Source organism: Neoarius graeffei, chromosome 17 (assembly GCF_027579695.1).
Source record: "Neoarius graeffei isolate fNeoGra1 chromosome 17, fNeoGra1.pri, whole genome shotgun sequence".
NCBI lineage: Eukaryota > Metazoa > Chordata > Actinopteri > Siluriformes > Ariidae > Neoarius > Neoarius graeffei.
Genome location: NC_083585.1, coordinates 41311381 through 41328392, shown reverse-complemented (window position 1 = coordinate 41328392; position 17012 = coordinate 41311381). Strand labels below are relative to the sequence as shown.

The following is a 17012-nucleotide window of genomic DNA, read 5'->3' as shown; positions in this document are numbered from 1 at the left end:
AGCTAGCTTCCACCAATTCAATCAGCCACTGGCCTGTTTAAAGACACAACCTAGAATTCTGAGAAGAGGAGCATTTTTTTTTTCTTGTATGGGGGTGAGCACACCAGATGTCTACACACCCTTTCACTATGTAGTCAGGATTATAAATCAACACAAGGCAAGAACAGAATAAAAAAAAGGAAGTTCCAACACAAGGCTGCAATCAGTTATGAAAGATTTATTCAATTTATATCTCAAAGACATGTATTATACATATGCATACAAAAATAATCTGAGCAAATGATAAGTGCTGAAGTATGTTTAAACTGATATACCTCTGACAGGACAGAGGTACACTACCGTTCAAAAGTTTGGGGTCACCCAGACAATTTTGTGTTTTCCATGAAAAGTCACACTTTTATTTCCCACCAGAAGTTGTCAAATGAATAGAAAATATAGTCGAGACATTTTTCTGGCCATTTTGAGCATTTAATCGACCCCACAAATGTGATGCTCCAGAAACTCAATCTGCTCAAAGGAAGGTCAGTTTTATAGCTTCTCTAAAGAGCTCAACTGTTTTCAGCTGTGCTAACATGATTGTACAAGGGTTTTCTAATCATCCATTAGCCTTCTGAGGCAATGAGCAAACACATTGTACCATTAGAACACTGGAGTGAGAGTTGCTGGAAATGGGCCTCTATACACCTATGGAGATATTGCACCAAAAACCAGACATTTGCAGCTAGAATAGTCATTTACCACATTAGCAATGTATAGAGTGGATTTCTGATTAGTTTAAAGTGATCTTCATTGAAAAGAACAGTGCTTTTCTTTCAAAAATAAGGAAATTTCAAAGTGACCCCAAACTTTTGAACGGTAGTGTAGTCTTGGCATCTTTGTTTCTGAACACCAGACTATTCTGTCTGATTGTACCTAAAGAAAAGGGAGGCTTCCTTTCAATTATATCACACAAATCTTCTCCAATGTACTCAGTAAACCTCACTTTTCTGAAACTCTTTAGCCTTCCAACAAACGTTTAGGTCTTTTAACCAGCAGGTTCTTCACCTAACCAGTGATCAATACATATAAGCTGGCAAACTGCTTTCATACAAAATTTTAAGGATGAAAGCTATCCTTTATATAAGCTTATCTTTTATCCAGGTTCTACTGCAGTTAAATGCAAAGACCATTTCAACAAAATGCCTCATAAACTAAAAGAATTAAATTTGTTTAAAGAAAGCTATCGAGTCTGAACACGAATGGTTAAAAGCATTATATATAATTATACAAATTAGTGATTTACTATTCCAGACATTAAATTAAAAAAAACATTAAAATAACACCATCTTCAAGCAAAGACATTTCACAAACACAAACCAATTGTCCTATGAATTAGCTGAAAATTAACACCAAAAAATAAAACACTGAAATGCCCCCTGCTGGCAGCAAAGAGTACCAGGGTGATTATCTTTGCTGATGGTTCTGTTATAAGCTGGCATCTTTGGCTTTAAAGATCATACAAGAAAACACACACACATAACACATTAAGCTCTTGTATAACACTAATGTTGTTTCCTCATATACATTTATTGTGTATATCATATTAACACTAAAATAAAAGTACACTATCAGTTACAAATTCAGATGTTTCTCTCATCTCATTATCTCTAGCCACTTTATCCTGTTCTACAGGGTCGCAGGCAAGCTGGAGCCTATCCCAGCTGACTACGGGTGAAAGGCGGGGTACACCCTGGACAAGTCGCCAGGTCATCACAGGGCTGACACATAGACACAGACAACCATTCACACTCACATTCACACCTACGGTCAATTTAGAGTCACCAGTTAACCTAACCTGCATGTCTTTGGACTGTGGGGGAAACCGGAGCACCCGGAGGAAACCCACGTGGACACGGGGAGAACATGCAAACTCCACACAGAAAGGCCCTCGCCGGCCACGGGGCTCGAACCCGGACCTTCTTGCTGTGAGGCGACAGCACTAACCACTACACCACCGTGCCGCCCATACAGATGTTTAGTACACAAAATAAAACATTGTTGCTAATTTCCAGTGCTTTCTTTTTATGTTTGATTAATAAACACCATTTCTGAGACAAACGTAGTTATTATTACTGATTATTGTATGATCTATATTCTCTTCTTTTCTCCATTTTCTTAGAATAACTTGGAAGGAAGCTCAGTCAGAGCGTCTGTACATTGATCCTAAAAAGTTAAAATACTGGGGACGAGCTATATCAGTCCAGCAGCTCTGGGGTCTGAAATTACAGCCTTTTGGCACAAAACAACATTAACCCTTAACTAATTTGCTTGTTTATGTTTAATGTTTAGCCTGTTGAGCTATACAGCTCTGTGCATATGTTTTTATTTAGTTGGTTAGGTCCACACTCTTCGCTGGTGCTGTGAATGGGGAAAAACTTAATGCTGTGCTTCGGTTCTCAGTGAGAGCCTCCACGTCCATTCTCTACTTCAGGTACGGGCCCGTCTGCGTTGATGATTTCCCATGCAGAACTGTTGATCTGATGACTACTCCGATCACTGCCCGAGCGGCTCAGGTAGCCAAAGCTGAGAGAGCAGGCAGAAAACACACAACTTTAATCAGTAATGAGGTCAGAGTGAGGGAGAGGAATTTCCTCCGAGCACAAATACAGTTTAAAATAAAACTTTTCATACTGTCAACATGAGATAAGAGACCTTCAGTCAAAGGAAATGACCTACAGATTGTCTTTCGAAAAAGAGGGAAGAACATTTTGTTCACATCTACAGACATTCACTTCAGGAGTTTACAGCAAGTATATGCAATAAATTCAAATCTACCCCAGTTGTTTTTGCCCATATTATTATACAGTAAAATCATCAGTGTTGAATTAACACTTCAGTAAATGAACAGGGTGGCACAGTGGTGTAGTGGTTAGCGCTGTCGCCTCACAGCAAGAAGGTCCGGGTTCAAGCCCCGTGGCCGACGAGGGCCTTTCTGTGTGGAGTTTGCATGTTCTCCCCGTGTCCGCGTGGGTTTCCTCCGGGTGCTCCGGTTTCCCCCACAGTCCAAAGACATGCAGGTTAGGTTAACTGGTGACTCTAAATTGACCGTAGGTGTGAATGTGAGTGTGAATGGTTGTCTGTGTCTATGTCTCAGCCCTGTGATGACCTGGCGACTTGTCCAGGGTGTACCCCGCCTTTCCCCCGTAGTCAGCTGGGATAGGCTCCAGCTTGTCTGCGACCCTGTAGAACAGGATAAAGCAGCTACAGATAATGAGATGAGACAAAATGAACACCCACAGTGTTTCGCCCAGCTGCAAATCAGCTGATGATGTTTATCTTCCTTCCACACATACTAATTATTCTAGAATATACTTTAATTACTCTATAATTACTCTGATACTGGTAAGACTAGCTAAAGTTAGAAAATTGGCTGTTTTGTGTTTTGTTCACATTCACATGTTTTAACTTGATATTTTTGATATATTTGCCATATTTATCAATATACAAGGTGAAAGATATGTTTGACGATATCACACTGCTAGGTAATTAAATAATTATTTGTATTTAAGGACTGTTTCAGCATCCATGCTTGTATTCCAATGGGTTTCTTAATTGGTGTTTTAATACAATCAAATGCACTTGTTTGGTGAAACAGTTACTGTAAGATTATACAGTACCAGTCAAAAGTTTGGACACACCTTCTAATTCAATATTTTTTCTTTATTTTTATTTATTAATAAAAGTCACTTCATATCTTAAAGTAATGATGGATGTCGTTTCTCTTTACTTAGTTGAGCGGTTCTTGACATATTATGGATTACTACAGTTGTGGAACAGGGCTATCGGAATAGGGCAGCACGGTGGTGTAAGTGGTTAGCACAGTCGCCTCACAGCAAGAAGGTTCTGGGTTCGAGCCCAGCGGCTGGCGAGGGGCTTTCTGTGTGGAGTTTGCATGTTCTCCCCATGTCTGCGTGGGTTTCCTCTGGGTGTTCTGGTTTCCCCCACAGTCCAAAGACATGTGGTTAGGTTGAGTGAGGCACCTAATTCCCAACTGCTCCCCAGGCGCTGTTAGCATGGCTGCCCACTGCTCTGGGTATGTATGTGTGTGTGCTCATTGCTCATGTGTGTGTTCACTGTTTCAGATGGGTTAAATGCAGAGAGGAATTTCACAAGCATGTGATGAATAAAAGTTGTTGTTGTTTACTGTATTTTTATTATTTACTGTTTGCTGTTTGATCTCAAACGCATTAAATCGTCAAGAAATTGCACTAATTAACTTTTGACGAGGCACCTGTTAATTGAAAAGCATTCCAGGTGACTACCTCATGAAGCTGATTAAGATAATGCCAATAGTGTGTAAAGCGTCATCAAGGTAAACGGTGGCTACTTTGAAGAATCTAAAATATGAAACATATTTTGTTTTTGGAGGGTTATTTTACACTTTTTTTGTTTCCCACATAATTCCATATATGTTCCATATGTTATTTCATAGTTTTGAGTATTGTTCTACAATGTAGAAACTAGTCAAAATACAGAAAAACCTATGAATGAGTGGAGGTGTACAAACTTTTGACTGGTACTATATACCGGTATACAGATTTGAATTAAGTACATTCAGTGAATTTTTTTTTCAGTGTGTAAGCCTAGATTTGTACTACATAATATTATACAACCCCGATTCCAAAAAAGTTGGGACAAAGTACAAATTGTAAATAAAAACGGAATGCAATAATTTACAAATCTCAAAAACTGATATTGTATTCACAATAGAACATAGACAACATATCAAATGTTGAAAGTGAGACATTTTGAAATTTCATGCCAAATATTGGCTCATTTGAAATTTCATGACAGCAACACATCTCAAAAAAGTTGGGACAGGGGCAATAAGAGGCTGGAAAAGTTAAAGGTACAAAAAAGGAACAGCTGGAGGACCAAATTGCAACTCATTAGGTCAATTGGCAATAGGTCATTAACATGACTGGGGATAAAAAGAGCTTCTTGGAGTGGCAGCGGCTCTCAGAAGTAAAGATGGGAAGAGGATCACCAATCCCCCTAATTCTGCGCCGACAAATAGTGGAGCAATATCAGAAAGGAGTTCGACAGTGTAAAATTGCAAAGAGTTTGAACATATCATCATCTACAGTACATAATATCATCAAAAGATTCAGAGAATCTGGAAGAATCTCTGTGCGTAAGGGTCAAGGCCGGAAAGCCATACTGAGTGCCCGTGATCTTCGGGCCCTTAGACGGCACTGCATCACATACAGGCATGCTTCTGTACTGGAAATCACAAAATGGGCTCAGGAATATTTCCAGAGAACATTATCTGTGAACACAATTCACCGTGCCATCCGCTGTTGCCAGCTAAAACTCTATAGTTCAAAGAAGAAGCCGTATCTAAACATGATCCAGAAGTGCAGACGTCTTCTCTGGGCCAAGGCTCATTTAAAATGGACTGTGGCAAAGTGGAAAACTGTTCTGTGGTCAGACGAATCAAAATTTGAAGTTCTTTATGGAAATCAGGGACGCCGTGTCATTCGGACTAAAGAGGAGAAGGACGACCCAAGTTGTTATCAGCGCTCAGTTCAGAAGCCTGCATCTCTGATGGTATGGGGTTGCATTAGTGCGTGTGGCATGGGCAGCTGACACATCTGGAAAGACACCATCAATGCTGAAAGGTATATCCAGGTTCTAGAGCAACATATGCTCCCATCCAGACGACGTCTCTTTCAGGGAAGACCTTGCATTTTCCAACATGACAATGCCAAACCACATACTGCATCAATTACAGCATCATGGCTGCGTAGAAGAAGGGTCCGGGTACTGAACTGGCCAGCCTGCAGTCCAGATCTTTCACCCATAGAAAACATTTGGCGCATCATAAAACGGAAGATACGACAAAAAAGACCTAAGACAGTTGAGCAACTAGAATCCTACATTGGACAAGAATGGGTTAACATTCCTATCCCTAAACTTGAGCAACTTGTCTCCTCAGTCCCCAGACGTTTACAGACTGTTGTAAAGAGAAAAGGGGATGTCTCACAGTGGTAAACATGGCCTTGTCCCAACTTTTTTGAGATGTGTTGTTGTCATGAAATTTAAAATCACCTCATTTTTCTCTTTAAATGATACATTTTCTCAGTTTAAACATTTGATATGTCATCTATGTTCTATTCTGAATAAAATATTGAATTTTGAAACTTCCACATCATTGCATTCCGTTTTTATTTACAATTTGTACTTTGTCCCAACTTTTTTGGAATCGGGGTTGTATTAACTGTAAGACAATTATATGTTGTTTGCTACTCCACTGTAAATAGAGTGATCCAGATCAGCCTTTGCTGGTTAGATTTTACGATTTTTTTTTTCAACAACAAACTGAAGTCACAAATATTTCTCAGTTCACTGATTTTCTAATTCTAGAGTATGGAACTTGAACCCTCTGGTATAAGTTTAACCGAAAATATTAGTACAAAGAGTGTAAAAACCTGCCTCTATGTGTAAACTGATAAAATGATCAAGCACAACAATACTATTTTCTTCTTAAATTGGCTGAATAATTTTTGATTATTGAATAAAATAATCATGCAGCCCAAATAAGAGTTGATATACCATTCAGAATTTTGGTGTGTAAAGTGCTTTCACATGAGAATGCAGCATGATATGTTGTTCAGGCGGTGTTACAGGTTCACATACTGATCTACGCTGTCATTTTCAGAGTGTTGGTAAAAATGAAAGCCATTTTTCTACAGTCAGTGTCCACTGATCTCTCAAAACCAACTCGTGTTTCCACCGGTAGTTCAAATGACAACGCTTATTAACCCCTTCGATGTCCTTGGACGAGTCATGTACCGTACATCATGGACTTTTTTACTGCTGTGCCTTATGACGGAAGAATGTTTTGGGCATTGACTGTAATTCATATGTGCCACTGTGAAATAAAAGTAACGTGCCATGTAAGGTACATAAAAGGAGGTGTTTATGACGAGTAGCGTACGCCATAAGGCACAGCGGTAAAAGATTTCATGACGTACGTGACTCATCCAAGGGCATTGAAGGGGTTAAGACACTATTCTTAGTGTTTAATCGCAGGTAGATGAGTAACTTACAGGGTTCTGATGCGTGATTCTGGAGTTCTGCTGTCAGGGCAGTCTTCACCCTTTCTCTTCTCAAACAACGGTCCTTTCTCTTCATCACTGTGGGATACAAATACAAATGTTGAAAATCACATCACAGTAACTGCAGAATGTCACAAAAAAAGACTCTTATTATGACTCAGTTTCTGTTCTACCTGCTGCATTCCTCCTCTGGTATACCCAGCATTTTGGCCTTAATGACGGTCCTCTGTTTCTTTATAGCGCCACGCACTGCTTCCAGTAAGAAGCCAGGACATCTCTCATCATTCAGGATCTCCCTGTAATTTCACACACATGAGGATTCCAGTTAATGTCTCATAAGTAACAGAGAGCCGACTGATTAAAGAGGTGTACAAATGTAGAGAAGTCATAATACAGACATGCATTGTGCTTTGTGTGTCCATTTAAACAAATCACTTTCACACAAAGAGTTCAATCCAGTTGCACAAATGCAAAGTGAATTACCTTTGAAAAGATTAAAAAATTGCCCAGAACATATATTTATCTTTGTTGATCTGGCTGTCTTGTGTAAAAAACAGTAACATGTCAGCGGGATGCTAGTGTATTTATAGTGAATGGAAGTTTAACCCAAGACTAGAGAAAACATTTTCATGCACCCAAATAAAATAATATTATAATATTCATAGTTTCTGAATGATGCAGTGTTACGTAAAATATGACACTAAAATGTTAAAATGATACTAAAACATACTCTATTATAATGCAATTAAACAAATGCATGAGGAACTTATGCCCATCTTTGTAACCTAAAATTAGAAATGCTGTGTCCAAAACGAACAAGTAGACTGATGAAAATTATTTTTTAATGTTTTTGTTTTGTTGCACATGTTGGAATATTCGTACAACATTATATATTACTGTGAAAACTGGTGTCTAGCAGAATTATTTTCATGATGCTGTCTTACTCAGGTAATAATAACAACACTGTGAGGTGCGGTTCTGTTTATTTTCTAAATCTACATTTAATTTTAGTTCATTATTGATTATCGCAAACGTGTTTTAACTATTTCAAGATCAGAAAAATAATGCAACACCCTTTAATCTGTCCTTAGAACTAAATTATATATAAATAAAATAAAAATATCTCTAAAAATCTACTAAATTTCAATTGAATGTAAACCAAAACATGCTAAAGCTTTTACTAAAGTTAACTAATTTGATGAACTTCCTGTCAGTACTTAATTAAAATAACCCACACACCAGAAACATTCAGGTCAATACCAAAATATATATATTTTTGATCAAACATTTTATTATCTATAGAATTAGTGTGTGCTAGCATCTCTCTCTCTCACCGCTGGTAGAAGGTGAGCTCTTCTTGCACCAGGAAGAGATTGGCCTTTAACTCATTCCTCTCAAATAAAATGTCTCGCACTTCCTGTTTTGTGAAACACGGCCTATTCGGGTCCCGCAGGTCAATGATCATCTTATAAGTCATGTCAAGGGCTGGACTGTTCTGCAATAAGAAGAGACAATAAACAGTGTTGGATTTTAACGTTCAAACCACTGTACACTGCGTACATGAAAGACAGCAAGTCTGTAGTAGAATGATACAGCAATGTTTTCATAATATGTGACTAATTCATGTCAGCTGACTTGGCAATGATTACACCGAAACGATCCCTAACATCATCCGAGCCTGGACTGACTCTATACAGTGCTCTCCATAATTACTGGCACCCCTTTTAAAGATTAGTAACTAAGGGTTTGGGGGGGGGGGGGGGGGGGGGGGGGGGGGAATCCACCTTTTGGTGAAGTTGCTTCATCTCGCACTGAAAAAAAAAATGAGAAAAATCCAACCTTTAATTTAAATAAATGTATTCAGAGAAAAACAAATCCCTCATCAAAAAAATAATTATTTTCAACAAAAACGCATGTGCCACTCTTTTTGGCACGCCCGGAAATTATCCCCTTCGGATATAATGTGTATAATTGTACACATGAAGTTCCACAGCATTTTTCCTTGTGTCCAAAGGGGTTACATGCTTCAATTACACCATGTAATTGAAACATGTTTCCCATTTAAATTGTACAGTTTGTGGTTGATTAGAGTGTATAGGAACTTTCAAGCTGTAATACAGGACTTCCTGATTAACTGGGGGAGAAATATGAGGTGATACACAGAGGTCAAATTCCCTGAGTCATGCATCTATATGGAAAAGATAAGAGAAAACACAAACCAAATGAGGGAAAAGTGTGTTGACCTTCATAAGTCAGGGAATGGTTATAAAAAAATAATCACTTGCCTGAAAACGTCCATTTCTACTGTTAGAGCAATAATTTAATAAAAAAAGTGCACACCAACTGGAACTGTTACAAATTTGCCTGGAAGAGGACCCAAGTTTATTTTGCCCCCACGTACAATAAGGAGGATCGTAAGAAAGGCAAAAAATAAAAACAAATCCCCAAGCATCACTGTTGGTGAATTACAAGAAAAAGTAAAATCTTGGGGTTACCAAGTCTCCAAAACCACCATTAGATTAGATTAGATTAGAACTTTATTGATCCCTTTGGGGGCTGCACGGTGGTGTAGGTTAGCGCTGTCGCCTCACAGCAAGAAGGTCCCGGGTTCGAGCCCCGTGGCCGGCGAGGGCCTTTCTGTGCGGAGTTTGCATGTTCTCCCCGTGTCCACGTGGGTTTCCTCCGGGTGCTCCGGTTTCCCCCACAGTCCAAAGACATGCAGGTTAGGTTAACTGGTGACTCTAAATTGACCGTAGGTGTGAATGTGAGTGTGAATGGTTGTCTGTGTCTATGTGTCAGCCCTGTGATGACCTGGCGACTTGTCCAGGGTGTACCCCGCCTTTCGCCCGTAGTCAGCTGGGATAGGCTCCAGCTTGCCTGCGACCCTGTAGAACAGGATAAAGCGGCTAGAGATAATGAGATGAGATGAGATGATCCCTTTGGGAGGGTTCCCTCAGGGAAATTAAAATTCCAGTAGCATCATTATAGGATAAAGAGAGAATAGAATAGAAAAAAGAGAGAACTAGATAAATTAAGTCTTTAGAAACTTCTAGATGAATAAATGAAGTATTTACATATACAAATATATTAAAAATATATGAAAAAAAAGTCCAGCAGGAGAGGTATTGCACATTTATATTGCACATTGTCCAGTATTGCTTTTTGTCAGGCTAGGCTGCTGCTCCTTCCCATCCTGTCCTCCTGTTACCCCTCCTCCCCCCAGAGAGGAGTTGTACAGTCTGATGGCGTGAGGGACAAAGGAGTTTTTGAGTCTGTTCGTCCTGCACTTGGGAAGGAGCATTCTGTCACTGAACAGGCTCCTCTGGTTGCTGATGACGGTGTGCAGAGGGTGACAGGCATTAGACTCCACCTCCATGCCAACAGATTATTTGGAAGGTATGTCAGAAAAAAATAGACTTTTCTGTCAGTTAACCACAAACATAAGCACCTGAAGTTTGTGAAAGGCTACAACAAGTTTGACTGGAACCGTGTTTTATGGTCTAATGTAACAAAAAATGGAGCTTTTTGGCAGTAAACACTCAAGGTAGGTTTGGGGTAAAAAGAAGGATGGCTATAATGAAAAGAACCCAATCCCAACTGTAAAATATGGTGGAAGTTCTGTGATGTTTTTTCCTCCAAAGGCCCTGGAAACCTTGTAAGGGTACATGGCATCATGGACTCCATGAAATATCAGGACGTTTTAAATCAAAATCTGGCTGCCTCTGTCAGGAAACTAAAACTGGGTTTTCATTGGATCTTCCAGCAGGACAATGATCCAAAGCATATGTCCAAATCAACACAAAAATGGTTAGCGGACCACAGACTCAAGCTTCTGCCCTGGCCATCTCAGTCCCCACACATGAACCCCATTGAAAACCTGTGGGATGAGCTGAAGAGGAGAGTGTATAAGAGAGGGCCGAGGACCCCGGATGATCTGGAGAGATTGTGTAAAGAGGAACGGTCTCAGATGCCCTGCTCTGTATCTCCAACCTTATAAAATGTTATAGGAGAAGACTCTGTTGTTTTACTGGCAAAGGGAGGTGTACAAATTATTAAATGCAGGGGTGCTAATAATTGTGGCACGTGTTTTTGTTGAAAATAATTATTTTAATGAGGGATTCGTTTTTCTCTGGATAAATTTATTTTAATTAACCCCGCCGACAGTAGTCAGAGGGGTTATTATTTTCACCTGCGTCAGTCTGTGTGTGTGTGTATCTGTCTGTCTGTCTGTCTGTCTGTGTGTCTGCAAGATATCTCAAGAACCAATGGATCGATTTGGACCAAATTTTGTACATGTGTTGCCAATCACCCAGGAAGGAAACCATTAAATTTTGGAGGTCAAAGGTCAAAGGTCAAGGTCATGGCAGAACTTCGAAATTTTCGCCCAATGTATTTTAATAGGGAAAAGGCAGGGTTTGCACTCATTAGAGTGTCCCTGTCTAGTTAAAGGTTGGCTTTGTCTCATTTTTTCAGTGGGTTTTTGTTTCATTTTTTCAACAAAGGGTGAATCTTTTTTTAACCCTTTTTACTAATCTTTAGAAGGGCTGCCAATAATCATGGAGGGCACTGTATATACAGTGGCATGCAAAAGTTTGGGCACCCTTACTGAAAATGTCTGTTACTGTGAATAGTTAAGTGAGCAGAAGATGAACTGATCACCAAAAGGCATGAAGGTAAAGATGACACATTTCTTTTCAGCATTTTCTGCAAGATTTGTGTATTATTTTTTGTTTTGTACAACTGGAGAGTGGGTGCTCCGGTTTCCCCCACAGTCCAAAGACATGCAGGTTAGGTTAACCGGTGACTCTAAATTGACCGTAGGTGTGAATGCGAGTGTGAATGGTTGTCTGTGTCTATGTGTCAGCCCTGTGATGACCTGGCGACTTGTCCAGGGTGTACCCCGCCTTTCGCCCGTAGTCAGCTGGGATAGGCTCCAGCTTGCCTCCGACCCTGTAGAAGGATAAAGCGGCTAGAGATAATGAGATGAGATGAGACAACTGGAGAGTGAAAAAAGAAAAGGAACACCATGCGAAAGTTTGGGCACCCTAATACATTGAGTTCTCAGGTAACTTTTACCAAGGTTCCAGACCTTAATTAGCTTATTGAGCTGTGGCTTGTTCAAATTCTTCATTAGGAAAGGTCAGATGATGCAGATTTCAAAGCTGTATAAATTCTCTGACTCCTCAAACTTGTCCCTAAAATCAACAGCCATGGGCTCCTCTAAGCAACTCCCTCGCATTCTGAATAATAAAATAATTGATGCTCACAAAGCAGGAGAAGGCTACAAGAACGTAGCAAAGTGTTTTCAGGTAGCTGTTTCCTCAGACTGTAATGTTATTAAGAAATGGCAGTTAACAGAAACAGTGGAGACCAAGGTGAGGTCTGAAAGATGAAGAAAACTTTCTGAAAGAACTGCTCATTGGATTGCTAGAAAGGCAAATAAAAACTCCTCTTTGACTACAAAAGACCTTCAGAAAGATTTAGCAGACCCTGGAGTGGTGGTGCACTGTTCTACTATGCAGCGACACCTGAACAAATATGACCTTCATGGGAGAGTCATCAGAAGAAAACCGTCACTGCGTCCTAGCCACAAAATTCAGCGTCTGAAGTTTGCAAATGAACATCTAAATAAGCCTGATGCATTTTGGAAACAAGTCCTGTGGACTGATGAAATCAAAATAGAACTTTTTGGCCACAATGTGCAAAGGTATGTTTGGAGAAAAAAGGGTGCCAAATTCCAGGAAAAGAACACCTCTCCAACTCTGAAGCATGGGTGTGGATCGATCATGCTTTGGGGTCGTGTTGCAGCCAGTGACACAGGGCACATTTCATTGGTTGAGGGAAGCATGGATTCGAATAAATACCAGCAAAATCTGGAAGCAAACATCACACCATCTGTAAAAAAGTTGAAGTTAAAAAGCGGATGGGTCCTACAATAAGACGATGATCCAAAAACACACCTCAAAATCTACAATGGAATACCTCAAGAGGCACAAGCTGAAGGTTTTGCCCTGGCCCTCACAGTCCCCTGACCTAAACATCATTGAAAATCTGTGGATAGATCTCAAAAGAGTAGTGCATGCAAGACAGCCCAAGAAACTTGTAGAACTGGAAGCCTTCTGCAAGGATGAATGTGTGAAAATCCCCCAGGTAAGAACTGAAAGATTATTAGCTGGCTACAAAAAGTGTTTACAAGCTGTGATACTTGCCAAAGGAGGTGTTACTAGGTACTAACCATGCAGGGTGCCCAAACTTTTGCTTCGGGCCCTTTTCCTTTTTTGTTATTTTGAAAATGTAAAAGATGAAAATAAAAAATTGTTTTTGCTTTAAATATAAAGGGAATGAGTCATCTTTAACTTTATGCCTTTTGGCGATCATTTCATCTTCAACTTGTTTAACTGTTCACACTAAAAGCAATTTTGATCAGGGGTGCCCAAACTTTTGCATACCACTGTAGGTGTATTTGATGTGCCCCAAGATATCATGAATTATTTATTTACCTGCTTTATAACACTTGTGTTGTGTTTCAAACATTAGATGCTGCACTATTTTTACTGTCTTAGAGCTACTTCACTAATTTCTTTTTACTCGTACTCAAGTAAACTTGTAAAGAGAACAATGTACTTTCACTTTGCTATCGATGTTTTTCCTGTTTTCAGTTCTAATGAATGTTCTGCTCATTTTATTCACTAGAAATTCTTGAGCTCAGTCAGTTCTCCATTGACACTGAAACGAAGTTTGACTTTGCCAGCCACGTTAAGGTCCACAGACTGACTCATGAAGGCAACCAGCAGCTGAACAGAGACAACGCGTCCATGGCTGCATACCAAACAGTTATTGTGCTTTAATGCTGCCTAATTGCCTACATGTCCTGAAAAACATGGATATTTCAACTTTAAAAGTATGCTAAACTTCATGAAATATATTGCAGTATTTTGTGGTTGTGTCTATTATAACACTAACATTAGCATTGTCACCTAGATATCAAACAGAGACACACGTGTCACTCACAAATGAGTCAGCTCATCTATTTTTAGGTGAATGTTGAGCACCAGCTCACAACAACTTTTTTTTTTTAGATCTAAGTAATGCCTTTAAGTTGTAATTTAATCAAACTTTTCCATGCAAACCTCTTTTCCACAACTGAGCTGTGCCGAGTTTCCCAAAAGCATTGTAGCACAAAGATCATTAAATGGTAGAGCAAGCCGCACAATGAACACTCTCTCTCCTAGTTAAGATGCCTTTAGCATTAAGAGGCTTTTAGGAAACCCACCATTGTTCGCAGGTATGAAAGGCGAGTCCTGTGACTAACTCTGGCTACGTTTACATTACGTCGAATCAGCGGATCATCAGATTAACGTTCTTAAAACGATTCGCGTTTACACTAAAACCGTTAGCCGTGCACACAGCAACACCAATACGCGGATACGCTCGGCTCCGCAGGCATCCTGCGCTCCAAATCACTCCGCCCTGAACAGCGAGTGCCCTCTGGAGGGTGTGCACTCCGGCCCTGCGCAGCTCACAGAGCGCGCGAGTGAAGTGAACAAGCCACGATTCGGGACTGAGCCGCTGTGTGTGAGATCCCAGCGCATATCACTTATTACTTGCAAGTGGAAGGATGGCAAGCCTAAAGACAATCATAACTACACAATGGGCAGTATTTGCATCAGTATTTGCAGTATTTTCATACTTTTATACTCTTTAATGAAAGGTGATACAAGGCGGAAGTCCGCGCCGTTTTTCAGCAGTCGCGTCACATGACCAACGCCAGCGAATCAGGAAGGTGGATGTCACAGTGACGTTGTCCAATGAGACGCCAGCTAGAGCTCAGCACAGCGTATTCGCGTATTCTCAATGTTTACACAGCACCGGAGCTGATACGATCTAGATTGAATACGTGGACCCTGGCGGATTCCCATTTCCCCGCTTTTTCAGGGGGGTTAATGTAAACGGACAGTGCATCCGCGAAGAAAACGAGACAGATACGGTCTAGTGTAAACGTAGCCTCTGAGTTGCATGTATGAAGTAGCAGGATAAGGAGGATCCACTGCACTGCTGCTTTTTGATGTACATTATGTGGTTAATGTATTAGAAGAGGTGACTATCAGAATAAATCAAAAATAAATCTTCTTAATGAAGAACAGACAGTCCGTGGACAATAACATTAATAACATGGTAAAAAATTATATTTGTCAATGCACATTTGTAGCACCTTGCTGATTTACCATTTATAAAATACAGTGAAAGGTAGTGTTAATTTCTTAATTAGAATATAAAGATTTCATGAAGCAATATCAGTCACAGTTTGGAAAAAAAAAAAACACTAGTGATGACATCATAAACTTTCATGAAGAAAAATGGTAATGAGCCACTTGTGAGCTAAAAGAGTCTGCAAAGAGATTGAATTATCAACAATGCAATATATGTTAGGTTAGTGTAACTGCATAGACCAGAGCTTTACCATCTTTATTATACACTATTATACACTATATAGCCAAAAGTATTTGGACAACTTTCCTAAACTGTTGGCACAAAGTTGGAAGCACTCAATTGTCCAGAATGTCTTTGTATACTGTATGAAGATTTCCCTTCACTGGAACGAAGAGGCCCAAACCTGTTTCAGCATGACAATGCCCCTGCGCACAAAGCAAGCTCCATAAAGACATGGTGTGCCAAGGTTAGAGTGGAAGAACTTGAATGGCCTGTACAGAGCCCTGACTTCAACCATATTGATCACTTTTGGGATGAACTGGAACACTGACTGAGCACCAGGCCTCCTCATCCAACCACTCTTGTGGATGAATGAACACAAACCCTCCTAGCCATGTTCCAAAATGCAGTGGAAAGCCTTCCCAGAAGAATGGAACTTACACAGCAAATTCCCCAGTGTTGAATTAACACCCAGAGTGTTTATATTGGTCCAATTGGACCAATATAAACACTCTGGGTGTTAATTCAACACTGGGGAATTTGCTGTGTGTTATAACAGCAAAAGAGGGACTACATCTGGAACGGTATGTTCACCGAACACATATGGGCGTGATGGTCAGGTGTCCACATACTTTTGGCCATATAGTGTATTTAGTCCATGGGTTTGATGTCTCAATTTATTTACTCAGAGTGGGTTTGATCCGATTACCATCATTACCACTTGCTCTGAAATTTAAACCCATTTCTGTTTAACAGTAATACAATGCTTATACTTAAAAACCTTTTTGTTTTTGTTTTTTGTTAATGATGTCACTTTGAGTCGTGAACTTGAAATGTCACATTGGCTGTTAGAAAGGTGCTATATAAATTGAATGTATAAATGCTTGAGTAGCCTTTTAATAACTTTTTCAAATTATTAAAATCCCATGGAAGCCATGGCCTAAAGGTTAGCGAAGCAGCTTTGGGACCAAAAGGTTGCCGGTTTGATTCCCTGGACCAGCAGAAATGGCTGAAGTGCCCTTGAACAAGGCACCTAACCCCTAACTGCTCCCCAGGTTGCTTTGGGTATATTGTATGTTACTCTGGATAAAAGCGTCTGCTAAATGCCTGTAATGTAATATTTGACCACAAGACGTGAGCTTTCCTGTATTTTTACTTTATGAAGATTTGTAATCAACTTTGTCATCTATTTAAAATTATTTTTATAATTTTTTTGCTTTCTGCTTAATGGCTAACGTACAAAACAGGCAACACACATACACCCACACACACCAGTAGTTATTACCGTGTTAGGAGCAGTGTTTGCCTTGGCCTGCTCCAGCTGCGTGACGAGTCTCTCGATCTCTTTCTGTTTCTCACACAGGTCAGCCTCGAGGTCTGCTTTCCTCTCTGCGGTGCTCTTCAGCTGAGCCTGCATCATGCTCTGTTTATTCCTAAGCTCTCCGTTCATCTTCATAAAGCGATCCAACTGCTCCTGAAGCT

General features: G+C 40.0%; 1 protein-coding gene across 4 annotated transcripts in view; it reads right to left on the bottom strand.

The window, feature by feature from the left end:
• Window positions 1-197: 197 nt before the first annotated feature.
• Window positions 198-17012, bottom strand: part of rilp (Rab interacting lysosomal protein) — a 32027-nt gene continuing 15212 nt past the window's right edge. For all 4 annotated transcript variants that reach the window (XM_060944224.1, XM_060944225.1, XM_060944226.1 and 1 more), the window contains exons 4-8: window positions 16816-17010; window positions 8435-8595; window positions 7274-7396; window positions 7092-7178; window positions 198-2562 (exon numbers count right to left, since the gene is read on the bottom strand). In XM_060944224.1, the coding sequence (XP_060800207.1) occupies window positions 2436-2562; window positions 7092-7178; window positions 7274-7396; window positions 8435-8595; window positions 16816-17010 (693 nt within the window). In that variant the 3' untranslated portion in view covers window positions 198-2435. The remainder of the gene's footprint in view (window positions 2563-7091; window positions 7179-7273; window positions 7397-8434; window positions 8596-16815; window positions 17011-17012) is intronic.